Source organism: Episyrphus balteatus, chromosome 4 (assembly GCF_945859705.1).
Source record: "Episyrphus balteatus chromosome 4, idEpiBalt1.1, whole genome shotgun sequence".
Taxonomy (NCBI): Eukaryota; Metazoa; Arthropoda; class Insecta; order Diptera; family Syrphidae; genus Episyrphus; species Episyrphus balteatus.
Genome location: NC_079137.1, coordinates 14304491 through 14320200, shown reverse-complemented (window position 1 = coordinate 14320200; position 15710 = coordinate 14304491). Strand labels below are relative to the sequence as shown.

Here is a 15710-nt window from a genome sequence, read left to right as displayed (position 1 = left end):
ATTTTTTTTTCTTAGGATAAACATCCTAACACATTTTTTTGTCCATACTTTATTCTCAGTTTTACATTTTATTAATAACTATTAATTTTACAATAATAAGAAAGTCATACAATAAATATGAATGCATTTTTTGTTTCTTTTTCCTAAATTTGCTTGCCATTAATTATTATTTGATAGTAAACATTTAATAATTATTATTATGGTTTTTTATTTTGCTTTGTCAGTAAGTAAATTTAATAAAAAGAAAACAGGACTTTAATGCTTAATTCTCTCATCATTAAGAGAAAAAGCATTATTTCGTGACGTTAATTACCATAGAACGCGCACATAAAAAAATCTGCCAATTTGCGATACTATGTGGGTCTTTTTAAAGAAATCACCCCAATTGCACACAAAAATTAAAATAAAATTTTGATCAAAAAAGGGGAATTCAAGGTGTAAAATGAACAAAAAAAAGAATAAAATAAAATGAGAGTTATAAAGCTAAATATTTGTATCTATATTTTTTGTTTTTTTTTTTTCTTTTTTGTTGTTTTGTTTGTAATTATATATTTATTTTTTATATATAGTTGATCTTTTCATTTCCAATTTTATTTTTTTTATGTTGATAGATTTAAGTTTTTTTTTTCTTCATCTTTGCTGCGCCTCCAAAGAATCCAACTTTGTTTTATCAAATAAATCCTTTCGACAGCCAAACCCTGTGATTCTTTACTTAGTTTTTGCCATAGACATTCTCATCTGAGTATGCAATGTACAAGAAATAGTCTTCTTCATGGTGTTCCTATAACAAAAAATAAATTATAAATAAAACAAATACATATCAATTGAGATGTATTAAAACTAACCTGGTAAAGGGAGCCCATTGTGGCTGATGTTGGTGGAATTACATTGTTCACAAAGAAGAAGAGAGCATCTTCTGGGCGGAGATGAATTCGTTTGCGGATTAAAAAGTAAAATTGTCCTACAGTCAAATCAGATGGGACCAAGTACTTCTTCTTGTCAAGATCGCCAATGCGGGCTTTTGGTGCCTTCTCTACTATGACCTACAAAAAAATAAGGAAAAGCAATTAAAAACAATATTTTTTGTTTGTTTTTTTTTTTTTGTATTAAGATAATTTTAGTTATGAAATTCTTTGTTCAAGACTTATGATCTTCATTAAACTTGAATTCATAGAAAAATGAGGCTAAATATAGAGTAAACCACGTAGCTTAAAAAGTCTGGCATTTTTCACCACGTCCCTTACTTCTTTTCGTAAAGATGTAAACATTAAAATTATTTTATAGAAAGCACTACTGCTCATTGATTTGAATAGATTGTAGGAAATTAGTTTTTTTTTCTTCTTTTTTTCCGAAAAAAAGTCGCAAAACTTTTTTTTCTGCGGGGGTTTTTTGTTGTTTTTATTTAATGAACACCATGAAAGAAATATACTTACATACTTAACTTCTGGTTTAATCTGAATTTGTAAATAAGATTGTTATCTCATATTAATTATATTGATTAGATTTTGTATATTTACCAATTTTTATGGAGTTGGAAAGATAATTATTTGCAAATTGAATAATCCGCAAATCAAACAATAAAATTTTGGATCATATGAAATGAATCATATTTCGTCTCAATAATCTCTTCAATTTCATAATGAAAATAGAATGTAAACACCAAACGTTATTATAATATAAATATAATATAAACAAGCCAATTTATGTAAATATGGGAATAATAACACTGTGCAAGTCGAAATTCTTGACAGGCGCGCGAATAACTGTTTCGCCCTATTTCGGACCCGAGAAATCCATTGGCATCATTAGTTTTTCGATTTATCGGTACGACTTCGAACAAAATTTTTTATGAAAGTTTTTTCAATTATTTTGAGAGTTTCCCACTGTTTTTAGTCATTTTTCAACCAAAAACAATATTTATATTGCTAATAATTCTGCTCAAACGTTATTTGCTACCAGTAGAAAGACATTATAAACAATTTTGAACAATTTATTTGAAAATTTAGTGATTTTTTTTGAAAAATTTAAAAAAAATAGAAATATTTTACATTGTTAATCGTTTTTTCGCTGTTTTTGTTCTCTTTTGCACAAATACATGGCATGTTTTCCATTAAAAATTAATTTAACTGTTAATTTAGCGTTGGTTAAACTTCGACAGTCTATCGATAGCATCGATAACAAAAAAATATCGAGTATATCGATACTTCACAAAACTATCGATAGTTTCAATACTTCCAAATTATTTTACCACAAGGCTACCGATATTATCGATAGCTTTGAAATTAATTAAACACAATTTGAACTACAAGTTGAGTTTTCGTTTGACATTGGATAAAAACAACGAATTAACATAGTGTTTGGTAGATATCGATAGTTTCCATTATCGATTGTATCGATAGTTTTGAGAAAAAACTATCGATAATATCGGTAATCTTGTGGTAAAGTAATTTGGAAGTATTGAAACTATCGATAGTTTTGTGAAGTATCGATATACTCGATATTTTTTGGTTATCGATGCTATCGATAGACTGTCGAAGTTTAACCAACACAAAATTAACAGTTAAATTAATTTTTAATGGAAAACATGCAATGTATTTGTGCAAAAGAGAACAAAAACAGCGAAAAAACGATTAACAATGTAAAAAATGTCGATTTTTTTAAATTTTTTTTTTTTAAATCACTAAATTTTCAAATAAATTGTTCAAAATTGTTTATAATGTCTTTCTACTGGTAGCAAATAACGTTTGAGCAGAATTATTAACAATATAAATATTGTTTTTGGATGAAAAATGACTAAAACAAGCGGAAAATTCTCAAAATAATTGAAAATCTTTCAAAAAAAATTTTGTTCGAAGTCGTACCGATAAATCGAAAAACTAATGACGCCAATCGATTTCTCGGGTCCGAAATAGGGCGAAACAGTTAATCGCGCACCTGTCTCAAAAAACTTGCACAGTGTAATAAACTAAAACTTAGACTAAAATTTCATGCATATTGCCAAAAAAGTGGTTTTCATGTAGAGATTAGATTAGATAAATTATGATCGCAAAAATTAAAAATAAAAAAAATAAATATTCATATTTTAGAATAGATGTCACAATCACTAGACTTAAACCAAATTGAATATTTGTGGGCCATCTTAAAGTAAAACACTTGAGTTTTGATAGAAATTATTGAATTTTTGTATGGGTAAACGTTCGAGTACCTCGGGTTTTTGCAGGGAGCGGGTCATAATTCTGCTTGTCAAAATTCTGTACGACAAAATTCTGTGGGGTCAAAATACTTTAAGACCATAATTCTGTATGTCATTATACTGTAAATACAAAATTCTGTATGAACAAAATACTGACTTGCTAAATTCTGTTTTGTAAAATTCTGTACTGCAAAATACTGGATTTTTAATACAGTATTTTTCAAGAAATTTTCTTTGATAAAAAAAACACATAATACAAGCTTTAAATATAATTATTGACAATAAAGTTGTGATTTTATACAAACATAATTATTAAAGTAAATCAATTCTAGGAACACAAATCAAACTTTTCTTAAACATACAGAAAACATTTTACAAAAAAATGTCAAAATCAATATAAATTTAATTTTTTGGCAATCCGTTTTAGGTATGCAACGTGGTTTAATTCAGATTGTTTTTTAAATAAGTTTAGAGTTTTGTTTTTTTTTTCTCCTTTTTCCGTAGCTCCTAATATGGTACCTATATTAATCAGCATTAGAAGCTTGCCTTTATATTAAGTTGATCTTTAAGAAATTCATAATAAAACCTTTTTTAAATAAATCTGTATTTTAAAGTTCTGTCAAAATGATATAAAAAATATCAAAACCATATTTTTTATCAAAACAATATTTTTTACAGCATTTTTACAGAATTTTGATGTACAGAATTTTGAAATACAGTATTTTGACCAACCAGAATTTTGACTTTCAGAATTTTGTTCGTACAGCATTTTGCACATACAAAATTTTGACATACAGTATTTTAAATACAGAATTTTGCAACATACAGCATTTCAACCCCAACCCGTTTTTGCATCGTGTTTTTTTCAATAGTTCCAATAACGGAAATAATTATTTTATAATAAAAATGAAAACCACCTTTAAAAAAATATTTTTGCTGTTTGGTTCACGCTCGGGTCTCAGGAAGATATTCCGTGAGAATTTCATGAGGAAACATTTAATATTTCTTCTCATGCATTTGCACGCGTCCCATTTGTAACAAAAAGTTGTCGCACCCGTGACATTAATAAATCATAGTGTGCATCGGAAAATATGTATTTTTAATAAAAATTTAAAGCTTACTTAAATATTTAACTGAATTCTAAATATTTCAGCATACCAAAAACGAGTTTTCCTTTTCTATTAAATTTAAATAAAACAAGCGCAAACAAATTTTAATTTAACGGTATTTTAGTTAGGAAAAGCTAGTATTTGCTACCATAACCTTTATTTTTAATCACATCTTTGCAACGACTTTTCATGGAGTCGATAAGGCCCATTTGCTGAAACGAGTCTTAAATATTTCTGTGAAACATAAACCTTTAAGTTCTACATAATGGTTTGCACGAACTTCAAATTCTGTCATAAATTCCTTTAAGTTTAACATAACTTAGGTGGAAGAAATTGTAGAACTTAAGCAGTTTATGTTTTACCTAAGCAAATTTATTTTACAAAATACGAGGGAATATAGCTTAAAAAATGCAACGGGTAGTAAAAAAGATTACTTAAAATTGAACTTAACTTGCATGCAAACATATTTTTCATATTAATCATCCGTGGAGGGTAAAATTTTCTACACAAGCAATTTTGCAGCACACAAATTTGACAGTTTATCCAACTTATTCAAAGTTTTAGGTTTATGTGACGTTTTTAATTTTATTCTTGTGTCAAATAAAAATTTTTGAACTTTCGAAATATTAGTAATTTTTCCAAAAAAGATAAAAGAACACACAAACAATTCAATATTTAACCACATTTATTATTATTTAATCAAAAAAATTCAGAAAACATGAAAAATAATTGAATTTAAAATTTATTTGACATTTGAATTAAAATTCCCAGGGATTTCTAGCATGAAACTAAATCATTGCTAGGTTGAACATAAATATTTTTTAGAAACTTGGAATAAACTAAGTAAAAAATAAGAGCTATGTTCGACCTAGCTATGAATCAAATTTATGATCCGTATGAGCAAATGGGCCTAAGTCCCTGAAGTTTTTTAGGTTTTATATGAAGATCACCAAGCCTGCTCAACAACGGTCCATAACTCCCGTGGGAGCGGTACGATTGATCGCAAACTTAAATCTCTTATAACAAAATCTCGCATTTTTGCAAAAATCACGCAAAGCAAAATTTCGCATTTTTAACATCTCACATAACAAAATCTCGCATTTTCAAAATCCTGCATATTAAAATCTGGCATTTTAGAAAAAATCTCGCAAGTTCATTAAATTCTTGCTATATCAAAATCTCGCATTAGAAGAATTAGTTCAGAGCGTAAAGTATCTTAAATTTAAATTGCTTTTTTGGCAACAAAATGTATAAGCAACAGATTAAATGAAAAGAGAAGGTCGAATACGACAAATTCACATCCATTAAGCCCTTTTGACTCCAACATTCAACAGTTGACCCTGAACACTTTAAAAAACTTGCATAGGCGCCTGACAGTTAACAAACCTTTTCCTTTTCTATTTATCTCTTCAAAACAAAACGAAAAAAACAGAAGAGGGATGTTCTGGGCTTTCCTAAGCTAGCAATATCATGTACATAGGTTTATAATCTCAAATTGAAATAAAATATTTATTAATTCGTGCGCGAGAATTAATAAATATTTTATTTCAATGCTAGATTATAAATTTCGAGATTTTAATGTTGCGAGATTTTGGTAAACGAGATTTTGAAATTGCGAGATTTCGATAAAAAAAGATTTCATAATGCGAGATTTTAAGATGCGAGGTTTTAAGAACAAGATTTTAAAATGCGGTCAATCGTACCCAACCCACTCCCGTTATATTTATGTATGGCTTTAAAATCTTTTTTTTTTATCCTCCCAAAGATTCTAGAAAGGATTAAGGTCGGGAAACTGAACAGGCTACTCCATTAACCTCAATCTTAATGTTTTGAAATGTTTTGGCTGCTCTCCTGGAGTGTTTTAGGAGTGCTGGTTATTTATAGTTCTGACCCAATATATTGGCCTAATTCCATAGTAGGAGAAGTTTCTCCAAACCATTATACTTGATCCTCCATTTTAATGGTTTTTCTGCTATGTATATCTAGGGTTGTAAATCGTGTTCGGTAATCGTCGTACAAAGTACCGAAACTCCTTATCACCATTAAAAACCAATTTGCGCTATTCTTTCCAGAGAATATAGAGGATCGAGTATAAAGATTTGGGGTCGATTTCACTATGAACTTGGGTCAAAATATTGCATAAAACTATAATGAACCAGCAATCGTAGGTACCTGAATATTTTGTAATACCGAAGAAAAAATAACGACAGATCTAACTGATGAGCCCGCTGTCGTACCTGGGCGAAACGCTTTATAAATTTGTGGAGTTGAGGTCACTTGAACTAATAAATTGAATTATTTTGCAATACAGTATGCTGTTATTAAAATGCAGCTTAAATGGGTCTATCTACATCTACAGCAAGTGTTTGAATTTTGACTGATAATTTTTCGTGGTTTCTACTTGGTGGAAATTCATATTTGTATTAGAGCAAATTAATAAATATATAAATTACCACTTTGATGGTATTTTAGAGTTGTTTACCACACACTACCACCATCAGACTCGGATGAAGCGTGGGCAAGAAAGAAGTGGTTGTTATAATGGAAACTTTATGGAGACAATTTTTTACTTAGAGAATTGTCAAATTTCAATGAAGCCTACAGGAATTTTCTAAGAATGGATGAATTAGTAGAGTATGTATTTACATAAATACCCAAAGGTAAACATTGAATGTTCACATTACACCATCAATGTTCTGCAAGTTAAAATTGTAGAAACTACACAAATTTAAGATTTTCATCAATGTATCAATCTTCATTGTGACTAACATTGACGGCCCTACGAACAATCAATAGCCGTGTTTTGGTGGTACTTAGTATTTTACTCAGTAAACATTTAATGTTGTGAACAACAACAAACTACCTATAACTTTTGCTTATTATTAACAATTCTGTATTGTTGAAGGGTCAGAAATGTATAAGTTTAGAAAAAAAAATTCTCTGTAAACCAAAAAATAAAAAAACTTTTATTTATCCTTAGTAATCAATTGTTTGTTCTTGTTTCCCGTGCAAAATTTTACTGAGCTAAGTACTAAGTAACGATAAAACACAGCTAATATTACCTGAATGGAGACTCGTTTAAAAAAAATTGAAAGGCAAAATTGATGATGTGTAGGGTCCATAACATAAACGTTCATAAGAACAGAGGCGGCGGAAGGGGTGTGCGGAGTGTGCCCTCGCACACGGCCCCGCGCTTGGAGGGGCCCCGCGGGCGCCTCTCGACTCATCTTTTAAGCTCCACACAAAGTTTCAACCCAATCGGTTAAAAACTGTAGGAGTTAGTTGGTCGCCCGATGGGAGCACAGGATTTAACTATCATCCTGAACTACGCGGCCATTTACAAATTTTCACATCATTAAAAATTTTCACATTAGTCTTTTCTGTTACCTATTGATATATTTAAACAAACTCTAAAAGAAAATAATGTTTCTCCTTTGTTTTATACACTGATGAAAATGACACTCGATTTCGTGCCTTACAAGGTGTTAGGGTAGAGTTGCCTATTTGCGGCCGTCTCCAGTTTCCGACCACCTTTCGGAAAATCGTTATAACTAGTGATTTCGTAGGCTTTATTCCAAAATTTCGCTCTTATGCTGTTCTTACATATAAATGAAAAGCATAAGAGCAAAAGACGGCCGCAAATAGGCAACTCTACCCTATTACCCCTTAAATAGTAAATTTTAACTATTAAAATATTTATATTTGACTAAATAGTCAATATTGACTGTGGCAATAATGACGGTTTTTACTATTAAAATATTTATTTTTTCTCTGAGCGTATTTAAAACTACGAAATAATTTTTGTATAAAGCTTAGTAAACTTTATTTCCTCTAAAAAAAATTGTTTTTTTTTGCATAATTTTTCATTGGTGTTTCAAAATACCGGCGGATTCACAATTCACCAAACTTTTCCCGTTTTGAATCAACAATTTTGTTCAAACAAAAATGTGAATCATTTATGTATTTATTAAAAAAAAATATTGAATTATATTGATAAGTATCTAACAGAGGAAAGCAAACATGAACAGATACAATTCCCATTAGTCTTTATCATTATACTTCATTAGTATAACTTCATTGAAAAACTTCCAACTAGATGATGGATAAAAAACAAACAATAGGTCGGAAAGCGAAAAATATAGTCCCACAACTTTTTTAAATATCTTCCTGTATCTAGCCTCTGGTTTTTTCCGGTCTCTTCTTCTTCATTGAATCACCAATTAAAAGAACCAATATTCCTAAAATTACATTTTGATGCAATACGTAAACCATCGCATCTTTTAGGCCGAAGAAAGAAACATAAATCGTTTTTCTAACAGAGACACAAGTGATTTAAAAAAATAATAATTTTACGGCCGATTTCTTCACAGAGTCCTAGCGCTAATACCGGTCCTAGTCCTAAAGTTAGTACTCAAATCGGTATCAACTCATTTCTTCACTCAGGTTCTAAATCCTAGAACTGTCAATATAGGACCGAGTACTAGTTAGGACTCGGTACTAGCTAGCTCCTCAAAATTAGGTTATTATACCAATCGTTAGTACTCAAATCGGTACCAAGTGATTTCTTCACACAAGTACTAAGCTATAGGACTGTCAAATTGGTACCGAGTATTAGTTAGGACTCGGTAATATTTAGGACCTCAAAATCGGTAGTCTAGCGGCAGTAATACTGAAATCAAAGCAATGAATTTCATTTTTTAAGAGGTATTGCAGTTTTTTTTTCAATTTTTTGAGTGTTGTTTCGCTTGACAAGCATTTTGGGAGATTTTAATGACTTGATTTTTTTTTTAATATTTAACAAAAATGGCAGATGCTATGCCAGAACGGGAAGAACAAACAAATGTACACTGCTTAATAAAGAAGTATTTCTACATTTCTCATTCTTTCGAAAAAAAAAAAACAATTAAGTCTGGAAAGGCCCTCTTTACATAGACATTCTACATTTACATTTCTCGACACCCGACATCCAACTTCCAGCACAAAATATGCTTGCTTTAAGAATTCTGTTTATGGATATTGCGGAAAGCCATTAACAATTAAATTTACACCAACGTCTTGAAACGTGTGGTCAGAAAACCTACGGCTGTCTCGTGCTCGCCAACATGCCATGATAAAATAATGCTAGTCGCATTATAATAGAAAAAGACATAATCACAAGACTGCGTTTTTTAAACTTGTCTTTTTATTTTATTTTTATTAAAATACATTTATGTTGCAAAAGTCTATAAAAAAACTCTCTTTAACTTAAGATGGATCTGCTGCATTAAAATCGACGGATCCGCGTTTCTTAGCCTCGTCTACATTTACCAGATATTCAGCATTCATGAATGTATTCTTGACAAAACTCATTGAATTTTTTTTCTTGTTGGTTTCTTGTTAGTTTCATCACATTATTTTTTCTTTTTTATTATTTTATACTTTTTTCTTTTTTATTCTTTTTCTTTTCAAAATAAAATTTTTCATTTATCAAAATATAGTCAGAATGACAGTTAGACCAGTTTTATACGTATTAGTTCTTAGGACTCTCTTGTGAATTTAGATCGGGTCCTATATGTGTGAAGAAATGCTCGGGTCCTAACTTTTCATTAGGACCGAGTACTAGTACTAGTACCTGGTCTAGCTAGGTCGGGTACTAAGCTGACTTGGGACTTTTGTGAAGAAATTGGCCGTTAAAGAAAGAAACAAATCCCGGCTTTATTTATTTCATCCTACTGATAAATTTTAATTTATTTTAATTTTTTGAAAAGTGTCAATTTTCATATTTTAAGACTAACGGGAAACTAGCATAACCACATTCTTAGAACCGTCAAATAGGGAAGTTATGTAGTTATCTGCGTTTTGCCAACAATATGCTGAGATGGATTTATTCCCTTCTTCCAATTGGTGATTCAATTGGTATTTTTAAATTCTAAAAAAGGAACCGAGAACAAACTGGCGAATAGAAGTATTTCTACATTAAAATAAATATATAAAAGCAATATTATATTTTACCAATTTTAGAAAAGAATTAACTCAAATGTGAATAACGAAAACGATTTTATGAAAAAAAAAAAAAAACAATAAAGTGTTAGTTTTTAATAGTTTCTATTTTTGAAGAAGAAAGTTTGTTTTTTTTTTTTTTGAATAGTCACATTTTCGAAAATTTTACATTAAATTTTTTTTGAAATTTTTTTCCGAAAAATGTTTATAACGATTTCTAAAGATTTTGATTTTTTTCTATCTAAAAATGCGCCTTAATAAAAAAAAATCAAATTGCTCGAATTCATTTAAGATTTTGTTATTTTGTTTGATTTGAAGTACCTTCGAACTATTTTTTTTTTCTGATATGTAGGTACTTACATTTAACAAATCTTATTTATATAAAAATTTTAAAAATGAAGCAATTTGAAATCTAAGAACAAGTTCGTGAGTTCGAGTCGTGCTTTTTGTTTTTCATCTACATTGAAAGGAAACACCTATTGTCTTAAGTTTATTATAAAAATTTTGAACTTGAACGGAAGATTTGATGCTTTTTTCAAAACAGATACTCCAAAATCAGTTTCCTAGGAGCCCCGCAAATTTACTCTCAAACACTCCTCATTTTAGTCTAGCGCCGCCTCTGCATAAGAATTTTAATATTTCTTAAATCATTTTTGGCTGTCATAGACATGAGATAGTGTTTGATACACCAAGTTCTGCCACTATCACCGCAGTTATGGAAAACATGAGAATGGTACTCTGAAATTCTACTTATCAAAAGTGAAATCAAGTTCATTTTGTTGTTTAATTAATAAATAAATTGCTGTTGATTCATTTCTTTGTTGCTGATAACTCCAACTAATATTGCATGTGATAATTGAAAAACTAATAACAGAACAAGTGGTTCGTATAGATTTTTTTTTTCTACTAATATGTCTCTATGAATGTATGTGTTACTTTCCTAGTGAATAAAGGTACACAAAAAAAAAAGATAAATATGTAATAACAACAATTTCGTCTTCTAAATTTGTACAAACAAAATACCTCAAACAAAGAATATATTTACTGAATACCTACTTTTTTTTTTAATTTAAACTTTAAACATACTTTCAAACGGTATTTCGTTGGAATATAGAAAAAAATAAATTATGGAACAACAACAACAAAAATACAGGTACTTTAATATGACGACGAAAACGACGACATAACAAAAAACAGCTGCGCTGAACGCAGCCCCACTGTATGCAGTTAATTTTTCACACATACATTTGCAACACTTTATTTTAAGTGCAAAATACCTATACAAAAAAAATTAAAAAAAAAAATTTAAGTACACCTATTTATGATTTTAGAATTTTTTTCTGTTTTTTGTTTTTATAAATTTTTTGGCAAATTATCAGCAATTATTGACCTTGTCTCTGTGAAACATGTTTTTGTTTTTTTTTTTTTTTTTTGTTTGAATATCAGCTGAGATAGAATTTGCATTTTTCTTTTCAACATGTTCATCGAACTAAACAAAGCATTGGCAAGAATTCCAAGGGGTTGCGAGAGAGGCAAGACAACGTCATAGAAATTGAAATAAAAAAAAAAAAAAGAAAACCAAAATCTTTTGCAAAATGGAATCCAAATTATCTGACGAAGAGGAATACAAAAAAAAAAAAATAAAATTGCTTTTGTACGACGCAATAAAAAAACTTCCTCAGTTTGAATAATATTATTGTTTGTTATAAATTTCACAATTATAGATATTGGTTCCAAAACAAATGATTCATTGAAAACAATAAGAAAAAAAAAAATATATATATAAGAAAAAAAAAAACAGACAAAGAAAATGGAAGGTTTTTCTTTCTTTTGGTTTTTTTTTTATTAAATTTTTGACTTACGGGAACTCGATCTGGATATTTTCTGCGGATTTTGTCACCTTCAGCCCGCCTCTTCTCGAATGGGTGTTCTTCTTTATATTGGAATTTCATTTTTATTTCCTTTTGGATTTTTTAAAGTATAATTAATTTCTTTTTTTAAATCACACGATAACTCGTCGTACTTCTGGTTTTTGTAAAATTTTCTTCAAACTGATGATGAAGCGTAGCGATGAACTTTGAGATGTGAACGAAAATGAATCAAGAAATTTTCGGTTTCGCCATTTTTTTTCGTTAAATCTATAGGGTGCAAACACAAGGATTTATAAAGGTCTTACCCGAGATCTGCATGGGCAATTTTTGAAAGCATGCAATTAATGTGGGTATAAAAATTGCACAACTCGACAGTTGTTTTCCTTTCATATATGTATGTATTTTTTTGTACACTTATAGCCTTTTCACACCAAACCTAAAAACGCGGTTTATGACAAAAAGTTTTCAAAAACCTGAAAAGCGTTCACACCACAAGTTTACAGGTTTTTGTTTGACGTTTAAAATGCTTTGAGATCCAAATGTCAAGTGAGCTTGGGCTCACAAAATCGATCAAGTAAAATGAACTCTGACAATTTAAATATAATTTTATTTATTTGGTCGTTAAATTGTGTAGTTTCATTTTAATTTAATAATTAATAATATATTGGCCGCCCCTCAAATTCTTTAGACATTTTGATGTAAATATGACCCTTTTTTCGGCTGCATTTGAGCTGTGGCTCCTTTTCAGCCCAAAGTTCCAACAGGAACTCTCCATCTTCGGTCCCCCACATGATTTTTTTTTTTTTTGTTTTATTTTCTATTTTTAATGAAAGAAATAAAAAAAGAAATTTGATTTATATTATCAAAAAAAAAAAAATCAACAAACTGCATTTATAAAACAACTAGTTATCTTTGCCTGTCAGTTCTTTTTTTTTGTCTGCTGTCAGTTCTTTTTTTTTTTGTCTGCTCAATTGTTGCTGAATTCCTCAAAAGGTTCGTTTGGTTGTTTCGTTTGGAGTTGAATATTTTTATACAACGGCCACTTTTTGCAAAAAGTCAAAAAGTGAAAATTTTCAAACTCAATTTGTTATAGTTTTTCCGATCACAAAATTAAAAATAATGATGCAGAAAGCTTATTTTTTGGTTTAAAAAACAATTTTTGTAGTTTTGTTCCAAAAACAAATTGCGCTAGAAAGAAATAAAAAATTTTTACTTATGTAAATTTCCGACTTTTTCACTTTTTAGGTCATTGTAGTTATGGCTTATGCCCAACGGAAGCATTTTAACAAATTAATAAAGATACTAAACAAAAAAAAAAAAAATAGCTGAGTTTCTCTGAGAATATTTATTTACTGCTTAAGCCTTAAAGGCTTGGCCACACCGGAGGGTACGCGGTAGAGGTACAGGTAACGGTACGGGTATTTGTATGGAAAAAATTCCAAACTGACACATCAACGTTCGGGTGTGGAATTTTTTTAATACAAATATCGTTGCCGCTACCCTTACCGCTACCGCGTACCCTCCGGTGTGGCCAAGCCTTAAGGCTTGGCCACACCGGAGGGTATGCGGTAGCGGTACGGGTAGCGGTAACGGTATTTGTATGAAAAAATTCCACAACTGAACTTTGATATGTCAGTTGAAGCGAAACTAAATTTTCCATACAAAATTTCGTTAACGTTGCTTTTCGTTTTTCAGTACGCAGCTCTAGCGAAAAATTGGAAAGTTTTCAATCATTTGTCACTTACTTTTTACTGTCCTGTGCATTTTTCTAGACTCCAAGACCAGTGTTGACGGTTTTTTCACTTTTAAATCATTTATTTCTTGCTTTCAAAATTATTTTCTGTTGATTTTTCTGGATTTTAAACTAAATTTGAATTTTTTTATTTAGACTTTGACAGAATACTCGATGATATTTTTTCGTTAGCATTTTCGTTGTCGACTTTGGAGACTTGAAAATTTTTCATTTTGCATCAGCAGCGTACTAGGCTTAAGGCTTAAAATTTGGCTTGACCTATAGTACGTAGCTGAAGCGAAACGAAATTTTCCATACAAAATTTCGTTAAGGGCCAGTTGTACAAATATTTAATCCGTGGTTCAGTAACTTTTATCTTCTGAAATCGGTGGTAAGGTTCCGGTTTAGCACTGGTGCATGGTCCACATATGTAAAAATAGCCACATTCATGCTTCCATATCAATCATCGCGTAAGCGTAGGGTGGATGAAGTGGCGGGAAAATTCTGCCATCTTCTGTGGTCGAAAAATGCCCCCTAAGCTGAAAGGAAGACTCTACACCGCAGTTGTGCGTCCAGCACTCACATACGGTTCACAATGTTGGACAATGTACAAAAAGTATGAGAGTGAGTTAACGGCAGCTGAGATGAAGATGCTTCGTATGACAGCAGGAGTAACAAAGCTTGATAGAATTAGAAGTACGAAGATCCGAGGAAGCCTTCATGTTAAAAACACCATCTCCCAAAAAATTGAACACGACCGACTCAGTTGGTATTGCCATGTTCAAAGGAGAGATCCTGAGAACCCCGTCAAAAAAGCAATATCATACAACGTTCCAACACGAAATAGAAAGAAAGGTAGGCCTAAAAACTCCTGGTACAAGCAAATGCAAAACCACCAGCATTCAGTTGGCCTTAGAAATGGAACAATACAAAACCGGGAGGCATGCCGCCGATTTCTGAGGTCAACCCGTCGAACCCCACAGGCGGATCACTAGTGTGAAGCAGTTACGTGGGATAGTTATGATCCCCTCGACATCGAGATCATAACAGCGCCGAGAAAAAGGAAGAAGAAGAAGCCACATCCATGCTTGATCCGAGGTTGACCCGCAGCTAATCCACCGAAATCGGTGGGTTAAATTTTTGATCCGAGGCTGAACCACGTTTGTACAACTGGCCCTAATTATTTTTTATTTTTGAAATATTAAGGGCCAGTTGTACAAACGTGGTTCAGCTTCGGATCAGGAATTTAACCCACCGATTTCGGCGGATTAGCTGCGGGTCAACTTCGGTTCAAGCATGGATGTGGCTATTTTTACATATGTGGACCTTGCATCAGTGCTAAACCGGAACCTTACCACCGATTTCAGAAGATAAAAGTTGCTGAACCACTGATTAAATATTTGTACAACTGGCCCTAAGTGGCCCAATATCTTAAAATGAGGGTTACATACCCAAGTAACAATTTAGCTTTCATAAGGGTCAAAGCAAGCTATTTTTTTGACTTGTTTAAAAAGAAGGACAAGTCTTATGCAAATCATTTTGGCGCACATTACCGAATTTCCCCAAGACCTTCCTCCACAGGCAATCCACAAGCTAATAACTTGTGACGAACAGCGTAAAACGAGCTTATGCAACCTTTTTACAAAACAATGAAACATTTTAGGGAAACTATAGCTTCGCTAAGGAAACTATCATTTGCATTGGATGTTATAATAAGGCCTTATGGAGGTTGTTATAAGATGTTGAATTTATGAATAAAAAAAAAAAGATTTTATTGATTTTTTTTTTTTTTTAATTTTTTTCTATTTTGTTTTTTCTTCTTTTTT

The 15710-nt window shown here is 30.9% G+C and overlaps 1 protein-coding gene across 1 annotated transcript; it reads right to left on the bottom strand.

The window, feature by feature from the left end:
- Positions 1-203: 203 nt before the first annotated feature.
- Positions 204-12370, bottom strand: LOC129918388 (gamma-aminobutyric acid receptor-associated protein). The gene is made up of 3 exons (XM_055998879.1): positions 12144-12370; positions 846-1043; positions 204-781 (listed from the first exon to the last, which is right to left on the bottom strand). Exons 1-3 carry the CDS (start codon positions 12231-12233, stop codon positions 713-715), a joined length of 357 nt encoding a protein of 118 aa, XP_055854854.1. The 5' UTR covers positions 12234-12370; the 3' UTR covers positions 204-712.
- Positions 12371-15710: the final 3340 nt, after the last annotated feature.